Below are 17,089 nucleotides of genomic sequence, written 5' to 3'. Positions count from 1 at the left end.
CGTTTGATATCGTCCAGTTCTCTTTGTGCTCTCAAAACCAGTCTAATGTATTTATGAAGCCCTGGTGTCAGTAAAAAAAAAAACAAAGTGTCTCAGTCAGGTAGGCTAGGCTTTCTCTCTCTCTCTGCTCAAGGCAGTGCAATGACATCTGGAGTTTTTAGACATCGGAGAGCACTCCAAACATTGAAAAGTATGGACTGAGATGAGGATATTGCTCTGTTCTTGCTTCGTAGGTGGGTGATATTGACATCTTTTTACTATTTTGTTTCTTTTTTCCCTCAAACTCACCATTCCACCTTAAAAGACATGGAGCTTCTGAACATAAACAAACCAGAGAGAACTGCAGTTCCCCACAATCGTAGACATTCCCTTTAATTCACCATCCAGAGCCATCAGAGATCCACACGTTTAGGCCTCTATCATGAAAAGGCTCAGGGGGTGTCAGAAGGCCACGACACGCTAGTGATACTTGTGGATGGACGTTACCTCTCTGTCAGCGTCTTTCAGGCCCACGGATCGTCTCAAAGTTTAACAACACGAAGTCTGAACTTAAGGCAGTGTATCAGCAGCCAGGGTGTGTACGGATCTTCTGTGAAGTTGCTCTCGGAGGTGTTAAATTGTCACCAACCGCCGTGAACAAATCTCTGGAACGGTGCATTCCTTGTTTTACGTCTCAATGGTTTAGTAAAGCAGGAAGATTAAAGTCTTATTATGCTAATTCATAACCGTAGTGTGTGAGAGAATGTGTGTACAGCCTCCTTGAACTGCTGTCTAAGCAGATTGTGTAATTGAAACTGTCTTAATGTGTTTCTCCAGGGACACACCAGTGACCTGAACAATGCTCTGACCGAAGCCTGACCAGGCCGAGTGGCACCTTCTTTAACCTGAGTCACAAAGCAGTGGCCCCCTGGAGAATGTTTGGTTTCTCCCAGAAACACAGTGTCAGATATCAGTACGTGACCCGAGATACAAAGCATTAGTTTAAACACTTCTAATGTAAGGGAAGTTCACCAGCGTACACGACTGCTCTTTGGCACTAAACAATGACACACTTTTATCACCAAAGCTCTCAAATCAGATCAGGGCTTATTCCTACAGATGTAGCTTCAGCTGCCAATGCTTTTAAAAGAATTTCATCACTTGTGAAACACAAGCCGTGCCAAGACTGACAAGGTCCAACCAAGGTCCAGAGTAAAGGCAACACAGGAGCCCGGCAGACCATCTCCATGTCTTATAGCCCTGTCCACACACACGTTGACCAGCGAACAACTCTCCTGGCAGGTAGCTGGGACGGTGGTGAAAGGCACATTGCTGATGCAGGTGATTGTTGTACTCCTGCTTTAGAAACACATCAATAAAGGTTAGGAATATAGACAAGCATTTGAGTAAGTTTGGCAGCCACTGGGAGACCTACGACACATATTACATATGCTGTATGTCCAAACACTTGTAGACACCACCCGCCATTTTCTAATTCAGATTATTCTATGTGCATCCCATCGTGGACACGACTAGGTGAACATGCCCAGCTTGTAGATGACAAATCAGGCTCTTGAAGGGTCATCCCGTTTCGTAAGGAAGATTTTAACCACTACTTGTAACTCAAAAAGGGTCAAAATAACACTTGAAAACAAGTGATGAGGTAAAATTAAAGAATGGTAAGTGTTGTGTGATCAAAATCTCTTCCCCACCTTCCCTGATATCGCTCATAACGTGGAGCTGTGGGTGAGTGGAGGCAGCCAGACTCACCTTGATTCAACACTGTCATTGAAGGCCGAATGTGTATGGAACTATATTGGGGTCAAAAGTTTTGTTCATTAGAAAAAAGATCTGAAACTGAAAGTTCTTTTGTATACAACAATGTAATCAAAATTAAAATAAGTGTAGGGATTTTTTTCAGTTTAAATAGAATTTAGATTCAATTATTTCATTTTTCACTTTCCTATATATTTTGAAGTCTTATATTTTTCAAGTGCATATTTTATCTTATTCCTTCTTACTTTTTACTTTTAGATCTTATTTTTTTCAATTTCAGATCCTTTTAGATTCAGATTCTGACCTTTTCTCGCGTGGGAGGCGGGACATCAGCAGAGAGGGGCGTGGTCTAATGACTGACAGCATAGCAATGAAGACGGAGGAGCTTCCTCAGTGTTGACTATGAGAACTATCACTGAACACTCACGTTATACGCAATATTCAGCGTAAAACAATGACTTTAGTGACAAAGTTCTTTATAGTGAACTCTTTTAGACAACATTCGCCACCAATCGCAGTAAAAGAGCTATAAACTCTGTCAGAGCGTAGTTCCACAGCCACACTTTAGTTTCCCAGCACTTTGCTGGCGATGGCGTCCTCTTCATCAGGACAAAGCTGCAGCGAGCAGGTAACGAATCTGAATAAGCTTCTTATTCCCCAGTTTCTTAGTCTGATGTTCCATTCCACCTTAAATTATACTTTAATTTAAACTGGTTCTATTGCTGTTCTGGCAGCTTTATCCTGATGGAGCGGAAGCCATCGCCAGCAACGTGCTGGGAAACTAAATTAACTTCTTTCACTCCCAGCTCCTTGATTACATTTCCCGTTCCACCTTAAATGTTACTGCAGCTGCTTTAACACTGAGAAAAGCGCATGTAAATAAAACATGGTGTAAACGTACGGAATATAAAGGAAAACGCACAGCAACCGAACCAGTACCCAGTACACTCACATATTACATATGAGACTTCCCTCAACTGGAGTGTGAGGTTAACCCGGAAGTTCTTTTATTCCATGGGCTCTCTCACTCACACACCCTCATTACCTTAGCGTCTCTATAAACCCTCAGATGACCTTTACGAGTTGAAAGGCTGTGGGAAGGCTCCCCCAGTCCTGCCCTTTGCCAGAGGTGATTAAGTCCTCCCTGCTAAAAGCCTCTGTTATTTAATTGGCACTTGGAACAAGCCCCCCCTCCGCAGTCTGTGGTCCTATAGTGAGACATTTACTGTAACAGGGTCACAGTGCTGAAAATATGTGCTGAACAAACAGTGAATGGTGGCAAAAGCTTTTTCTGCTTTTTTCGTGGTCGAGCTGAGCCTGGATAATTATGACAAGTCGTAATCTCTTGTCTCAGGCGGCGTCTGGGTACCACCCCCTGCTGCGTCAGTGAGGCTGTTCCCCGCCTCTTCACGTTAAGCCGACACAGCGGTGGGCTGCGGTGTCCACACTGGGCCTAGGAAGCCCTTAACAGGCAAGAGGCCGCTCTGGTTACTGCAGCTTTAGCATCATCAGCCCCTTGCTGGCGTGCTCAGTGGGGGTCTAGGTCCTTCACGCCCTTTAGGGACCCTCCATTGCTTAGTCAGCGAATGGTGGGCTGCCTGCTTCTCTGGAGGATTCATCAAGGAGAGGAAAAACGAATCAGGAAGCTTTTGTCACTTAACTGGGAAAGTACTGATTAAAATAAACCAGGTCCCTGGGAAATGTGTAATAGGAGACATGCTAATTACAGTTGACAAAGGAAATGTTATTTGAGGCCAGATTTCACAACCATTGATAATGATAACTGGGTCTTTAAGGACTGAGTGTACTCTACCCACCTCTGCCTCTAGCTGGTTTCACTGAAAGCCATTTGGTCTCCATTACTCTGGAAATGGCTAATAAGTGCTGTTGGATGCATGTAGAGAGTCTCCAAATGCATCTCTGGCCGACAGTCCACTCTATCAACGCCGAACCTCTGAGGAGACAAGCAACTCCATTCAGACAATTAGATCTGATGATTATTACTTCAAGTCTATTTCACATGTAAAAGCCTGGAGCAGATATGACCCATGGAGCTGGAGTTTTACCATAAGCAGCTCAGGGTTATCATATTGTCAGCTGACCCTCTTCACGGTCGGGGCTCGAGAGGGCGTTTGGAGAAGAGGGTACGATGAACAAATTGCAGAAAAATTGAGAGCCAATTTAAACCGTGTCCCTATGAGGACTACTGCTTAATGTCAGGTTGGCCTTGCTTTGGCTCCGCTCGCCCACACGCTCATTAAAAGCACTCCCACAGTCCAGCGTCTCGCCAGAGTGAGGCTGAAAAAAAATCACACAAATATTAAACTCATACACAGACCGCAAACTGGAGGCAGTGTTTAGCAAGCACTCGCTCAGACTGCACATAGAGATGCATTTTATACATACACTCTCTCTCTCTAAGTACAGGGCTCACTGTGTACTCCTAGAAGCTCCATAAGGGCAACAAGGGCACCTCCTGGTGGAGGTCAGTAGAAATCTGCCTCTGGACTTGCACCCTACAGTCCCAAACTTTTTAAAATATGAAAAGGAAAATCGGCTTGTAGTTCATTACTGTGCAAAATCAGAGACCAACACTGTCTTTTGACTTTATATTCCAGTCATAATGATCATACTGGTCACTGAGGAGATATTTCTGAGAAAATAATTAAGAAGATAATCCACTGGCAGAAGGAAGAGCAGTGTCAAAGGGAAACCAGGAGTTTCCACATCTGGAGTTCAACACCGCAGCCCTTCCGGTGACTAACCACACTGACCAGTCCTATTTTTCAGTAGCCCCAGCCGCTTAACAGTGGAGATGAAGTTTTTCTTTAGAGTGCAGTCTTGAACGGTAACAGAGAACACACAAACACAAGCAAAACCACTTATTCAGCTCAAGTGTATATTAATTAGTGTATCTGGAACTCCTACGAACACACACTCTGAGACACAGTCAGTTTTTTGTGGGTGGCCCAAGTCAGAAAACATGGGATAAAATAAGCTGTTCTGATTTGGCTTGGCTTCTAACATCAAGAACAGTCCCCCCTCCTTGTCTCAGTCTCTCCAATCACAGCCCTGAACCCGTGTTAATGTGAGAGCGTAAAGACGAGGTTAAATGGAGCAAAACAAACACAATAAGTGTGGAGTACAACCGAGACAACTGAGCTAAAACGGCTAAAATCCAGAGCTTCTGCTGTGCGCTTGGGTCTGGGTCAACAGTGGCCCATTATCAGTAAAAGGAACAGGGCTGTTTAGACAGGGAGGACCCCACTGTGGTGTTCGATCCTTGGGGTAATTTGACCAAAGCAGTTTACAAGTGCACACTTGGGAAAAAGTGTAAAATGTGTCATCTTTACATAATAATAACTTAACATTCATCTCTGATACTCGCGTTGTAATCTACATAAAGTGGTTTAAATAGAAAAAATGACAAAGAACACTATTTCTAAAGAATTAATTTATTTCTGGAAACAAAAGCTGTGTTAAATTCCTAAAGAGAAAGAGTTGTATTACAGTGTCTGGAGCTGTAGATCGCCGCAGGATGCTATGATGTCTTCTCTCTCTGAGGCTGTTCTGGGTAGATCCCCTTGAGGTAGTACACCCAGGAGAGACTCTGTCCATGGCCTTCTGTCCGTGGGCTGGAGATGGTCAGCTTCCCTGTGCAAGGGGCCTTGGAAGCTGTCGGAGGGCCCTCGTAACTCACCAGAACATTGTGGGTCTTCTTGGACCGGATGGTGTCCACGCCCCTGACGGCGAAGGCTGGGTTGTCTACTTGGAAGGAGAAGGCTGTGGCCTGGGGAAAGACGTTCTTAAATGGAATGGAGATGTTGGCGCCTGCGCGGATGGACAGGGGGCCCTGGGCTTTGGGAGGGGTACAGGTGCCGTGGAGTGGGAACACATACTCTCCACCAACATTGGATGAAACTGTGAGCAGGCCTCGTACCTCCCCCAGCTGACCGGGCTCAAAACACACCTCCACACCGACATCGTTCCCAGTCTGGAAACCCGGCGCCACTGTTAAGCTCTTTTCCACGATGAAGTCCGGACTGTCGGTCTAAAAATGTGTTAAAATCAAAGAAATGTGTTAGTAATTAATCACACATTTGCACCGTTTTTGCAAAACACGGAGTAGACAGCTGTATGTGTCATGGAGGATGTCACTAATCTCCTTGTGCTACCACAGATCCGGCCCCATACTAGGGTTAGGGTTAGCCCCCAGGATAGTTGGGAACCCCTGGCGAGGGGAAAACCAGACCTGGAGGAACAAGGTGGCCTTGCCCTGAAGCGAGTGAGTGCCTCACACCATTTAGGGACCAACCGTGTAATATCCAGAGCCTCCTCATAGAGTTTATATTTGATCTCAGTCACGTGTTCCCACCTGTGAGTTTCCAGATTTCATGGTGCTTCAGAGTCCACGACAGTATGTTTCTTAATTAAAACCAGGAAACAGCAGTCATTTAATTCATTCATTCATTATCTGTAACCCTTATCCAGTTCAGGGTCACGGGGGTCCAGAGCCGACCTGGAATCATTGGGCGCAAGGCGGGAACACACCCTGGAGGGGGCGCCAGTCCTTCACAGGGCCAGTCATTTAATATTTTACTCACTTTAGTCAACGTTTAAGTCACTTTAGTATTATCTCAGATTATATCTCAGCCTCATAGATCTGTGAGGAATTAATGAAATTAAGTGTTTTGAAGGAGGAATGTTATTAACAAGTTTTTAAAGAACTGTCCAATATTAAAGTCACTGTCCACTGATGTCCATACAGTCCTTGTCTTCTGACTGTGATGTCTGTGTGTGCTCTGAAGGGTTAAATTCAGACTTTCATTATTTGAGAGATTTTATAAATTACTATCTCAGCAGTTTTCTTCTGATGGATTTTTGTGGGTGGGGCTAAATTTGGCTTGTGACATCAGGTCTGCCACAGAACCAATCAGAGTTGGCGTTCTCCCACTGCATATCGCTGTTTAACAGCTATTTTTCAGCCCTTGCTGACACTTTCTGTCCAGCCTTTGGTGGAATGGGGCAATGGGGGCAGCACGTGTGTGTGTGTGTGTGTGTGTGTGTGTGTTCTATATATCATAGAATAGACGTTTCATCATGGGTTCTCACTCAGCTCCCGTCCACTGCAGGAGTCCAAACCCAGACTAGTCTGAGGTTACATTTCTCATCCGCACTATTGCTCTGTCACTGACAACTCATTTGTCAAGTTTCAGTGGTGATGCTACTGTCAATCATCCTGCAATCAGCCCTGCGCTCGCAGCTCTAAGCAGCAGTAACAGGGATTTATGTAGATGTTTTAAAGACTAATAAACTTCATTGGTGTATGAATTATATATTAAATATAAAACATGATTAAATGCTTACACTGTGTCATATCTATATCGTCATCATACATTTTTATACCCTTAACACCAGCAGACGATGGCTTTAATATTATATGAGACATCAGTTTAATGTGTTGGATATGACACAAACAGAAAAAGCCTAGCAGATGATCATGAAAACATCATCCCGAACATTCCAGCGTAGCTGATATAAAGTGCTGCTGTGCTTATGGAAATTTCCGTTTGTCTCAGCGCTGTACCTTGCAGGCGTACTCAGCCTTGACGCGAGAGTAGTTTGTAAACTTGGCAGTGAGGCAGTGGCTGCTGCCCAGTGGAGCTCTGAAGTAGATGGGCTTTTCAGGGGGGGTGGGGAGGGCCCTGAGCAGCAGCTCGTAATGGAAGTAACCCAGCTCACTGTTATGGAGCACCAGTCTCGCTGTGGACTCGCCTGGACGCAAAGGCTGGTACTCGAGCTTCAGAGTGCCCTGAGAGAGAGAGAGAGAGAGAGAGAAAAGCTTTTATATATCATTCACATTTATACGAGCACTGATTAGGGATCAAAGTTAAGCCTGATAACAAGGGAGATGTCACGTCCTTGCCCTGTCTAAGGCTTTCCTGTCCTGTTTTTGTTTTCCTTTGTCCCCTATGTGCTCAGTTAGCCTCAGTCCTGCCTCAGTCTCTGCCCCCGCCTCTCATTAGCGTTTCCAGTTTTTTGTTTGTCTTGTGTATTTATACCACTTTGTTTGCAGTGCTGTCTTGTGTGTGTCTTTGTGTTTCCCATATATCTACACCGGGTCATGGCTGTTTCCTGTCTGTCCAAGTCCTAGTCCTAGTTTATTCCTGTCTAGTCCTGTTCAGTTGTCCTCGTTAATAAAAGTTCCCCTTGTGTCTTCCCTGCCCAGCCGTGTCCACAGTTTTACTGTCTTTCCCTTCAAAGTCATTTTAACCATTTTCGCCAGAATATATAACAAGCGGCATTTATTGAATATCGTTTCCTTAACATCCATCAACGTACTGCAGCGACGAGAAAGTGTGTCCGTGTCATTTCTGTGTGTAAAAGTAAAACATGGCTCTGATCAGGACCCTCACATGCCATACCAACCGACTCTTGCCCGACTGCAGCGGCTGCACTCATTTGCATAAAGCTGAACTCTGCTGAACTTTTTCATCGTGCGGCAAGACTGCTCTCACCAGCTCAAACACAACTCTCTCTTCATTGAAATCAATAGGATGCGGCAAGGCGAAGTGGCGAGTGGACACGCACTGTTAGGTACAGAGGAGACCGGAGGGAGTGAATCAGCCACTTTTTTTTGTCACAGCAGTGGCACTGGATCTTTTATGACATTAGAGAGTCAGGGCCTAGGTTTTATGTCTCTTCTGAAGGATGGGGCCATTTGTTCTGTACAGTGCATTCGGGCATCGCCACCCACACAGACCACAGGGACAGGGCCTGTTTTGGCCCCGCCCACACCATATCCTGCAGCCACCTAAGCTTTCTTTGGAGGTCATCCATCCAAGACTCAAGCTTGCTTAGCTTCAATTGATCTGCATCTTCTAATATTCAGCTGTGGCCTAGTGGTTGGAGAACTTAGAACTTGAAGGTCACTGGTTGCAATGCCACGACAGACATTTCACTGTAGACCGTACCATGTTTGTAAACGTCTCCTACCTTGGACTGCGCAGCTACTTGGAGCTGGGAGGGCATGCTGATGTCCATGTTACGACACTCAGTGGAGAACACAGCGTTTGTGGGTAATGGATTGTCCACTGTCACACTAGCCGTAGTGGTCTGTCTTGCTGCTGCCACCATCTCTACAGCGCTGATCACTCCTGCAGGCGTGGCCTTGAAGGTGAGGTAGTAGAACAGGTATTCACCTGTGACCTCGTTCCTAAAGGTGACCTGTGAACGAGGGGGTGAGATAAGTCCGTCTGCTTGTAGGGCTTAAAGGGAGTAACTGTGGATCTTTCCTTATGGCTAGCAGCATTCAAATGATAAATGAGACCCATTAACCGAGTTCATTTGCATAATGCTAACTGTCTAGCTTGCCAAAATTATTCACAGTTTCATCAGTAGCACTTTGGGTATTACTTGCTATTGATTTAAGCAGCCTTAAGCTGCTGATTGAATTAATACAGAATGTAAGAAGGGCTTGGCACTTGCTTTGGCATTGTATTGACCCTCTTTGTAGCTGAAGAAGGAGATTTTGTAGTCCCGTTTGGCCAGCGCCGGCACATCCACATAATCCAGGCCCTTCAGGGAGACGGTGCTGTCTGGACGTTCGGGCTTCGTCATCTCCACTACAGCACGGAACCTGCACAGCGGGGGCACAGTCTACGTTACGCTACTAGGCCAGAAGAACAACTTTGAAGTGTGCAGTGAGAGTTTTCAGACCAGGAGTTATAAGCCATTGTCCACTGGTTTTTAAGCATATAAGAATGCATGTTCATTTTTAAGATATGCCATGGAATAAGGGTTAACCATGTTATATTGACTGTATATTTACCCTATATCCATATCTGCTTCTTGTTTGAACTGCGAGACCAGGTCAGATCACTGAATGACTGACACTGGCATCACCATGGCCACATAAATAATGTGATAGGAACACTGCGTCAGGGACGTTCACCACAGTCCAAAGATAACGCTCAGAAAATAAGAATGAAAATGTGTGGACAGTGGCTTTAAAACAAGCACTGTATTTATTCTGAAAATAACACATCATTCATTCATTGTATATGACTGCTTATCCAGTTCAGGGTCGCAGTTTGTTCGTAGCCTACGAGGAAACACTGGGTGAAAGCTGGGAACACACCCTGGATGGGGGCCCCAGTCCATCACAGAACACCTCACACACACACACTCTCTCACACCTATGGGCACTTCTTGAGAAGCCAGTGCAGATACCAATGTGTGTTGGAACCGGAGCACGTGGAGAAAACCCATGCTGGCACAGGGAGAACAAACACAATAGGTGTGCGCCCCCCCCCACACACACACACTTTGGGAGCCACTGTATCAGACGATAGAGGACTGTGATACAGTGATAATGTGTGTGTATATCACCTCTGTGGTTTCTGCAGCCAGTTCTGCACAGGCACTATCACTGTATAAGCCGTCTTGCAGGGTACGTCATGGCTGATGGTGCCCACTGCTTTAGGCGGTTCAGCCGTGCCCTGCAGGGTGTAGAGCATGCCCGAGCCGTCGGGGAAAGAGAAGAAGACTGAGCCCTGGACCAGACACAAAAACACATTCATACAAAACAACAACATAAAAAGAGAGAAGAGGCCACTTGTGTGAAACACCTACACTCGGTTTAGTACTAGCATCGCAATTAGCATTTCAAAAGCTCCATATCCTTGAAAACATTTTTTTATTCAAAGCAAGTACAAAAGAACACTACATAAATAATTATGATTTAAAAGCAGTTCGTATTCATTGTGCAGTGTGTAAAAACTGGCCCTAGATCTGGTAATTGAGCTGAATTTTCCATTAACTCACTGCACAGAACATAGCTCTCCGAGAACATTCATCCACCGAGCCCAGCTAGTCATCTCTGTTGGAACTGTAAGGGTAATGACTGTTTAGCAAGATTTTAGCTTGTCACGACAAACAGTGAAACATTTCCAACTGCTAAATGAGCATTTACATGTGAAAGCCGTTTTGTAAGTCCTTATTAGTTTCGCTCTTCTGTCTGCAGCAAAAAAAAGGTCCTACAGACATGTCCAAAGGCATCCATTTTCCCCTTTCACTGCGTTGTATTCAGATATCTCTATGTGAACCGCAGCATCCCTACTGACTAATGTCAGCTAGAGGGGTGTAAAGTCACCCAGCACTGGACCATAGAGAACAGATCTGTCTTCTCCCGACTGATGGCACAATATCCAGGACCTTTGGGATGAGGGTTTATCATCCAGAGGTAATCATCCACCCTTAGCATCTGACTTCAACTGGATGCAGTCAAATCCCATAGCAATGTTACAGCAGCTGTTATACAAATCTATAAGAGCTGTTAGAGTAGCCGGGGGGGGGGGGGTACCCTGTATTAATACACAAACAGGAGTCTACAATTATACAGCATATGCTTTCAGATCCTGGTAGAAGTGAATTGTTCAATCTCTCTTTCCACGCTGATGCATATCCGTGCTTACAAAAAAGCCTAGTCTATACCGCCAAGTCTAGTTACCTAGTAATGCTTCCTAACCCACATCAGTTCTTTTCAACCGTCTCAAAGCTCTTTAAACACCCTACACGCATTGTAGCTCCTTCCGCTGAACTGTGACTAAAAATAACTCAAATTAATGACTCACTGCTCCTTAAACCTGTGCTATCTCTCCATCTTACTCAACCCTTCTCCCTCCTGACCTGTTTTCCTGTTCTCTGTGTTCGAGCTGGTTTCTGATTCATTTATTCTCAAAATTATTTCTCAATTTAAAACTACATGCTGCTCCCTTGTTCCCACCCCCATGCCCTAAACAAAAGCATGTATACCTCACCTCACAGCCATTAACAGCAGTCATTGCTCCATTGGTTAAAGGCAGCAATTATTTGCTGGTAACTGCAGATAATGGCAGCCTTAATATACTGTTCTGTTAGATTTAAGTGCCGCCTTTGATACAGCGAGACATTCTATACTCCTCTCAAGACTGTAGAAGCTGTGCATTGTTGTCATTGCCCTTGACTGGTTCAAGTCCTACCTATCAGACCACAAACAGTATGTCACTCTCACTGGTTATAGCTCTGTCACATCTACTGTTACACAAGGTGTCCCTCAAGGCTCAGTGTTGGGACCCTTGCTGTTAATGATTTACATTCTCCCCTAGGCCAAGTCATCCGTGACTTTGACCTGGATTTCTTTTGCTACGCAGACAACACCCAAATTTATCTTTGGACTTAATAATCCACCTCTCCATAATTTCGAATCATGGCTTTCAGGAGTCAGATACTAGATGAATATTAACCCATTAAATTAAACAGTAACAAAACTTAACTTATTTTAATTAGTTCAAAGAGCACTCTTTATATAATCAGTCCTCTATCAATCTCTCTATTGGCGATGTTGTTGTGAATCCTTCCAATACTTCATGAAACCTGGGGGTTATACTTGATTCCACCTTTAACCTTGACCTACACATTAGATCCCTGGTTAAAGCCTTCTTCCATTTGCAAAACATAGCAAACATCAGATCATTCCTCTCCCAGTCTGCTGCAGAAACACTCATTCATGCATTGATCTCAGCCCGTCTTAATTACTGTAGCTCTCTCCTCTCTCGTATTATTGCCTCTTCCTTCCATAAGGTCCAGATGATTTAAAACTCAGCAGCCTGCCTTCTTACCCATACCTGCTCACATCAACATATTACACCACATTTATAATCTCACCTTCTCTCCCTTGCAGTAAACGTACTATAGCAATTAACCGTTTGTTGCTATATTACCTGCATTGATTGGGTTCTTGAAAAGCACTATAAATGTAATGCATTATTATTATTATTATTATTATTGTTGCTGTTAAAAATGGTTGAAACTGGTGGGTGGAGATTTACCAAGTGCTTTTTGCCCTCTGTGGTCATGACCATGGGCTTGTAAGTGATCTCATAGGCCTTGTTCTGCTGATATGGCTCAATGACAAAGGAGGGGGATGCACTCCAGTGCTCCCCTTCGATCACAGGCTTCAGGATCCAGCGCTGGTTTGTGCGGTTGGACAGACTTAAAGACTGGGTGCACAGAGTGCGCACCTGGCACACAAAGTTCACCACCTGCAGGGAGAGAGAGAGAGAGAGAGAGAGAGAGAGAGAAACATACTAGCTCAACGATTTATGGAGAAGCAGCTATATGACATTTTGTGTTATTGCTGAGGCTCTAACATGTTAAGCAGAGCTAATAGGCACCATCAGATTCACAAGTTATCTGCATAAATAAGTAAAACATTAGCTTTCACAGAGCACCGTCAACATGCCTGTATTTTTCACCTGTTTTAGAGAAGATCCCACCGCTGAACTTTTCAATGTTTATTTCATCAAAAATCTGTTCACACACTCACCCAGTCACTCACACACTCATCTGTTGGTGATATCACACACTCACCCAGTCACTCACACACTCATCTGTTGGTGATTTCACACACTCACCCAGTCACTCACACACTCATCTGTTGGTGATATCACACACTCACCCAGTCACTCACACACTCATCTGTTGGTGATTTCACACACTCACCCAGTCACTCACACACTCATCTGTTGGTGATTTCACACACTCACCCAGTCACTCACACTCTCATCTGTGTGATTTCACACACTCACCCAGTCACTCACTCTCATCTGTTGGTGATTTCACACACTCACCCAGTCACTCACACACTCATCTGTTGGTGATTTCACACACTCACACACTCATCTGTTGGTGATTTCACACACTCACCCAGTCACTCACACTCTCATCTGTTGGTGATTTCACACACTCACCCAGTCACTCACACTCTCATCTGTGTGATTTCACACACTCACCCAGTCACTCACACACTCATCTGTTGGTGATTTCACACACTCACCCAGTCACTCACACTCTCATCTGTGTGATTTCACACACTCACCCAGTCACTCACACACTCATCTGTTGGTGATTTCACACACTCACCCAGTCACTCACACACTCATCTGTTGGTGATTTCACACACTCACCCAGTCACTCACACACTCATCTGTTGGTGATTTCACACACTCACCCAGTCACTCACTCTCATCTGGTGATTTCACACACTCACCCAGTCACTCACACACTCATCTGTTGGTGATTTCACACACTCACACACTCATCTGTTGGTGATTTCACACACTCACCCAGTCACTCACACTCTCATCTGTTGGTGATTTCACACACTCACCCAGTCACTCACACACTCATCTGTTGGTGATTTCACACACTCACACACTCATCTGTTGGTGATTTCACACACTCACCCAGTCACTCACACTCTCATCTGTGTGATTTCACACACTCACCCAGTCACTCACACACTCATCTGTTGGTGATTTCACACACTCACCCAGTCACTCACACACTCATCTGTTGGTGATTTCACACACTCACCCAGTCACTCACACACTCATCTGTTGGTGATTTCACACACTCACCCAGTCACTCACTCTCATCTGTTGGTGATTTAACACTCACCCAGTCACTCACAGTCTCATCTGTTGGTGATTTCACACACTCACCCAGTCACTCACACTCTCATCTGTGTGATTTCACACACTCACCCAGTCACTCACTCTCATCTGTTGGTGATTTCACACACTCACCCAGTCACTCACACACTCATCTGTTGGTGATTTCACACACTCACACACTCATCTGTTGGTGATTTCACACACTCACCCAGTCACTCACACTCTCATCTGTTGGTGATTTCACACACTCACCCAGTTACTCACACTCTCATCTGTGTGATTTTACACACTCACCCAGTCACTCACACACTCATCTGTTGGTGATTTCACACACTCACCCAGTCACTCACACTCTCATCTGTGTGATTTCACACACTCACCCAGTCACTCACACACTCATCTGTTGGTGATTTCACACACTCACCCAGTCACTCACACACTCATCTGTTGGTGATTTCACACACTCACCCAGTCACTCACACACTCATCTGTTGGTGATTTCACACACTCACCCAGTCACTCACTCTCATCTGGTGATTTCACACACTCACCCAGTCACTCACACACTCATCTGTTGGTGATTTCACACACTCACACACTCATCTGTTGGTGATTTCACACACTCACCCAGTCACTCACACTCTCATCTGTTGGTGATTTCACACACTCACCCAGTCACTCACACACTCATCTGTTGGTGATTTCACACACTCACACACTCATCTGTTGGTGATTTCACACACTCACCCAGTCACTCACACTCTCATCTGTGTGATTTCACACACTCACCCAGTCACTCACACACTCATCTGTTGGTGATTTCACACACTCACCCAGTCACTCACACTCTCATCTGTGTGATTTCACACACTCACCCAGTCACTCACACACTCATCTGTTGGTGATTTCACACACTCACCCAGTCACTCACACACTCATCTGTTGGTGATTTCACACACTCACCCAGTCACTCACACACTTATCTGTTGGTGATTTCACACACTCACCCAGTCACTCACACACTCATCTGTTGGTGATTTCACACACTCACACACTCATCTGTTGGTGATTTCACACACTCACCCAGTCACTCACACTCTCATCTGTTGGTGATTTCACACACTCACCCAGTTACTCACACTCTCATCTGTGTGATTTTACACACTCACCCAGTCACTCACACACTCATCTGTTGGTGATTTCACACACTCACCCAGTCACTCACACTCTCATCTGTGTGATTTCACACACTCACCCAGTCACTCACACACTCATCTGTTGGTGATTTCACACACTCACCCAGTCACTCACACACTCATCTGTTGGTGATTTCACACACTCACCCAGTCACTCACACACTCATCTGTTGGTGATTTCACACACTCACCCAGTCACTCACTCTCATCTGGTGATTTCACACACTCACCCAGTCACTCACACACTCATCTGTTGGTGATTTCACACACTCACACACTCATCTGTTGGTGATTTCACACACTCACCCAGTCACTCACACTCTCATCTGTTGGTGATTTCACACACTCACCCAGTCACTCACACACTCATCTGTTGGTGATTTCACACACTCACACACTCATCTGTTGGTGATTTCACACACTCACCCAGTCACTCACACTCTCATCTGTGTGATTTCACACACTCACCCAGTCACTCACACACTCATCTGTTGGTGATTTCACACACTCACCCAGTCACTCACACTCTCATCTGTGTGATTTCACACACTCACCCAGTCACTCACACACTCATCTGTTGGTGATTTCACACACTCACCCAGTCACTCACACACTCATCTGTTGGTGATTTCACACACTCACCCAGTCACTCACACACTTATCTGTTGGTGATTTCACACACTCACCCAGTCACTCACTCTCATCTGTTGGTGATTTCACACACTCACCCAGTCACTCACACTCTCATCTGTGTGATTTCACACACTCACCCAGTCACTCACACTCTCATCTGTTGGTGATTTCACACACTCACCCAGTCACTCACACACTCATCTGTTGGTGATTTCACACACTCATCCAGTCACTTACACACTCATCTGTTGGTGATTTCACACACTCACCCAGTCACTTACACACTCATCTGTTGGTGATTTCACACACTCACCCGGTCACTCACTCTCATCTGTGTGATTTCACACACTCACCCAGTCACTCACACACTCATCTGTTGGTGATTTCACACACTCACCCAGTCACTCACACACTCATCTGTTGGTGATTTCACACACTCACCCAGTCACTCACACACTCATCTGTTGGTGATTTCACACACTCACCCAGTCACTCACTCTCATCTGTTGGTGATTTCACACACTCACCCAGTCACTCACACTCTCATCTGTGTGATTTCACACACTCACCCAGTCACTCACACTCTCATCTGTTGGTGATTTCACACACTCACCCAGTCACTCACACACTCATCTGTTGGTGATTTCACACACTCATCCAGTCACTTACACACTCATCTGTTGGTGATTTCACACACTCACCCAGTCACTTACACACTCATCTGTTGGTGATTTCACACACTCACCCGGTCACTCACTCTCATCTGTGTGATTTCACACACTCACCCAGTCACTCACACACTCATCTGTGTGATTTCACACACTCACCCAGTCACTCACACACTCATCTGTTGGTGATTTCACACACTCACCCAGTCACTCACACACTCATCTGTTGGTGACTTCACACACTCACCCAGTCACTCACTCTCATCTGTGTGATTTCACACACTCACCCAGTCACTCACACACTCATCTGTTGGTGATTTCACACACTCACCCGGTCACT

The 17,089-nt window shown here is 45.2% G+C and overlaps 1 protein-coding gene across 4 annotated transcripts in view; it reads right to left on the bottom strand.

Annotated features, from left to right (window-relative positions):
* Positions 1–5,220: 5,220 nt before the first annotated feature.
* Positions 5,221–17,089, bottom strand: part of hydin (HYDIN axonemal central pair apparatus protein) — a 134,149-nt gene continuing 122,280 nt past the window's right edge. For all 4 annotated transcript variants that reach the window (XM_066684401.1, XM_066684403.1, XM_066684405.1 and 1 more), the window contains 6 exons: positions 12,627–12,839; positions 10,147–10,310; positions 9,244–9,394; positions 8,752–8,982; positions 7,343–7,567; positions 5,221–5,806 (listed from right to left, as the gene is read on the bottom strand). In XM_066684401.1, coding sequence (XP_066540498.1) covers positions 5,297–5,806; positions 7,343–7,567; positions 8,752–8,982; positions 9,244–9,394; positions 10,147–10,310; positions 12,627–12,839 — 1,494 coding nt within the window. In that variant the 3' untranslated portion in view covers positions 5,221–5,296. The remainder of the gene's footprint in view (positions 5,807–7,342; positions 7,568–8,751; positions 8,983–9,243; positions 9,395–10,146; positions 10,311–12,626; positions 12,840–17,089) is intronic.

This window comes from Hoplias malabaricus, chromosome 11 (assembly GCF_029633855.1).
Source record: "Hoplias malabaricus isolate fHopMal1 chromosome 11, fHopMal1.hap1, whole genome shotgun sequence".
Lineage (NCBI taxonomy): Eukaryota > Metazoa > Chordata > Actinopteri > Characiformes > Erythrinidae > Hoplias > Hoplias malabaricus.
Note: the sequence above shows the minus strand (reverse complement) of the source record. Positions and strands in the feature narration are given on the sequence as shown.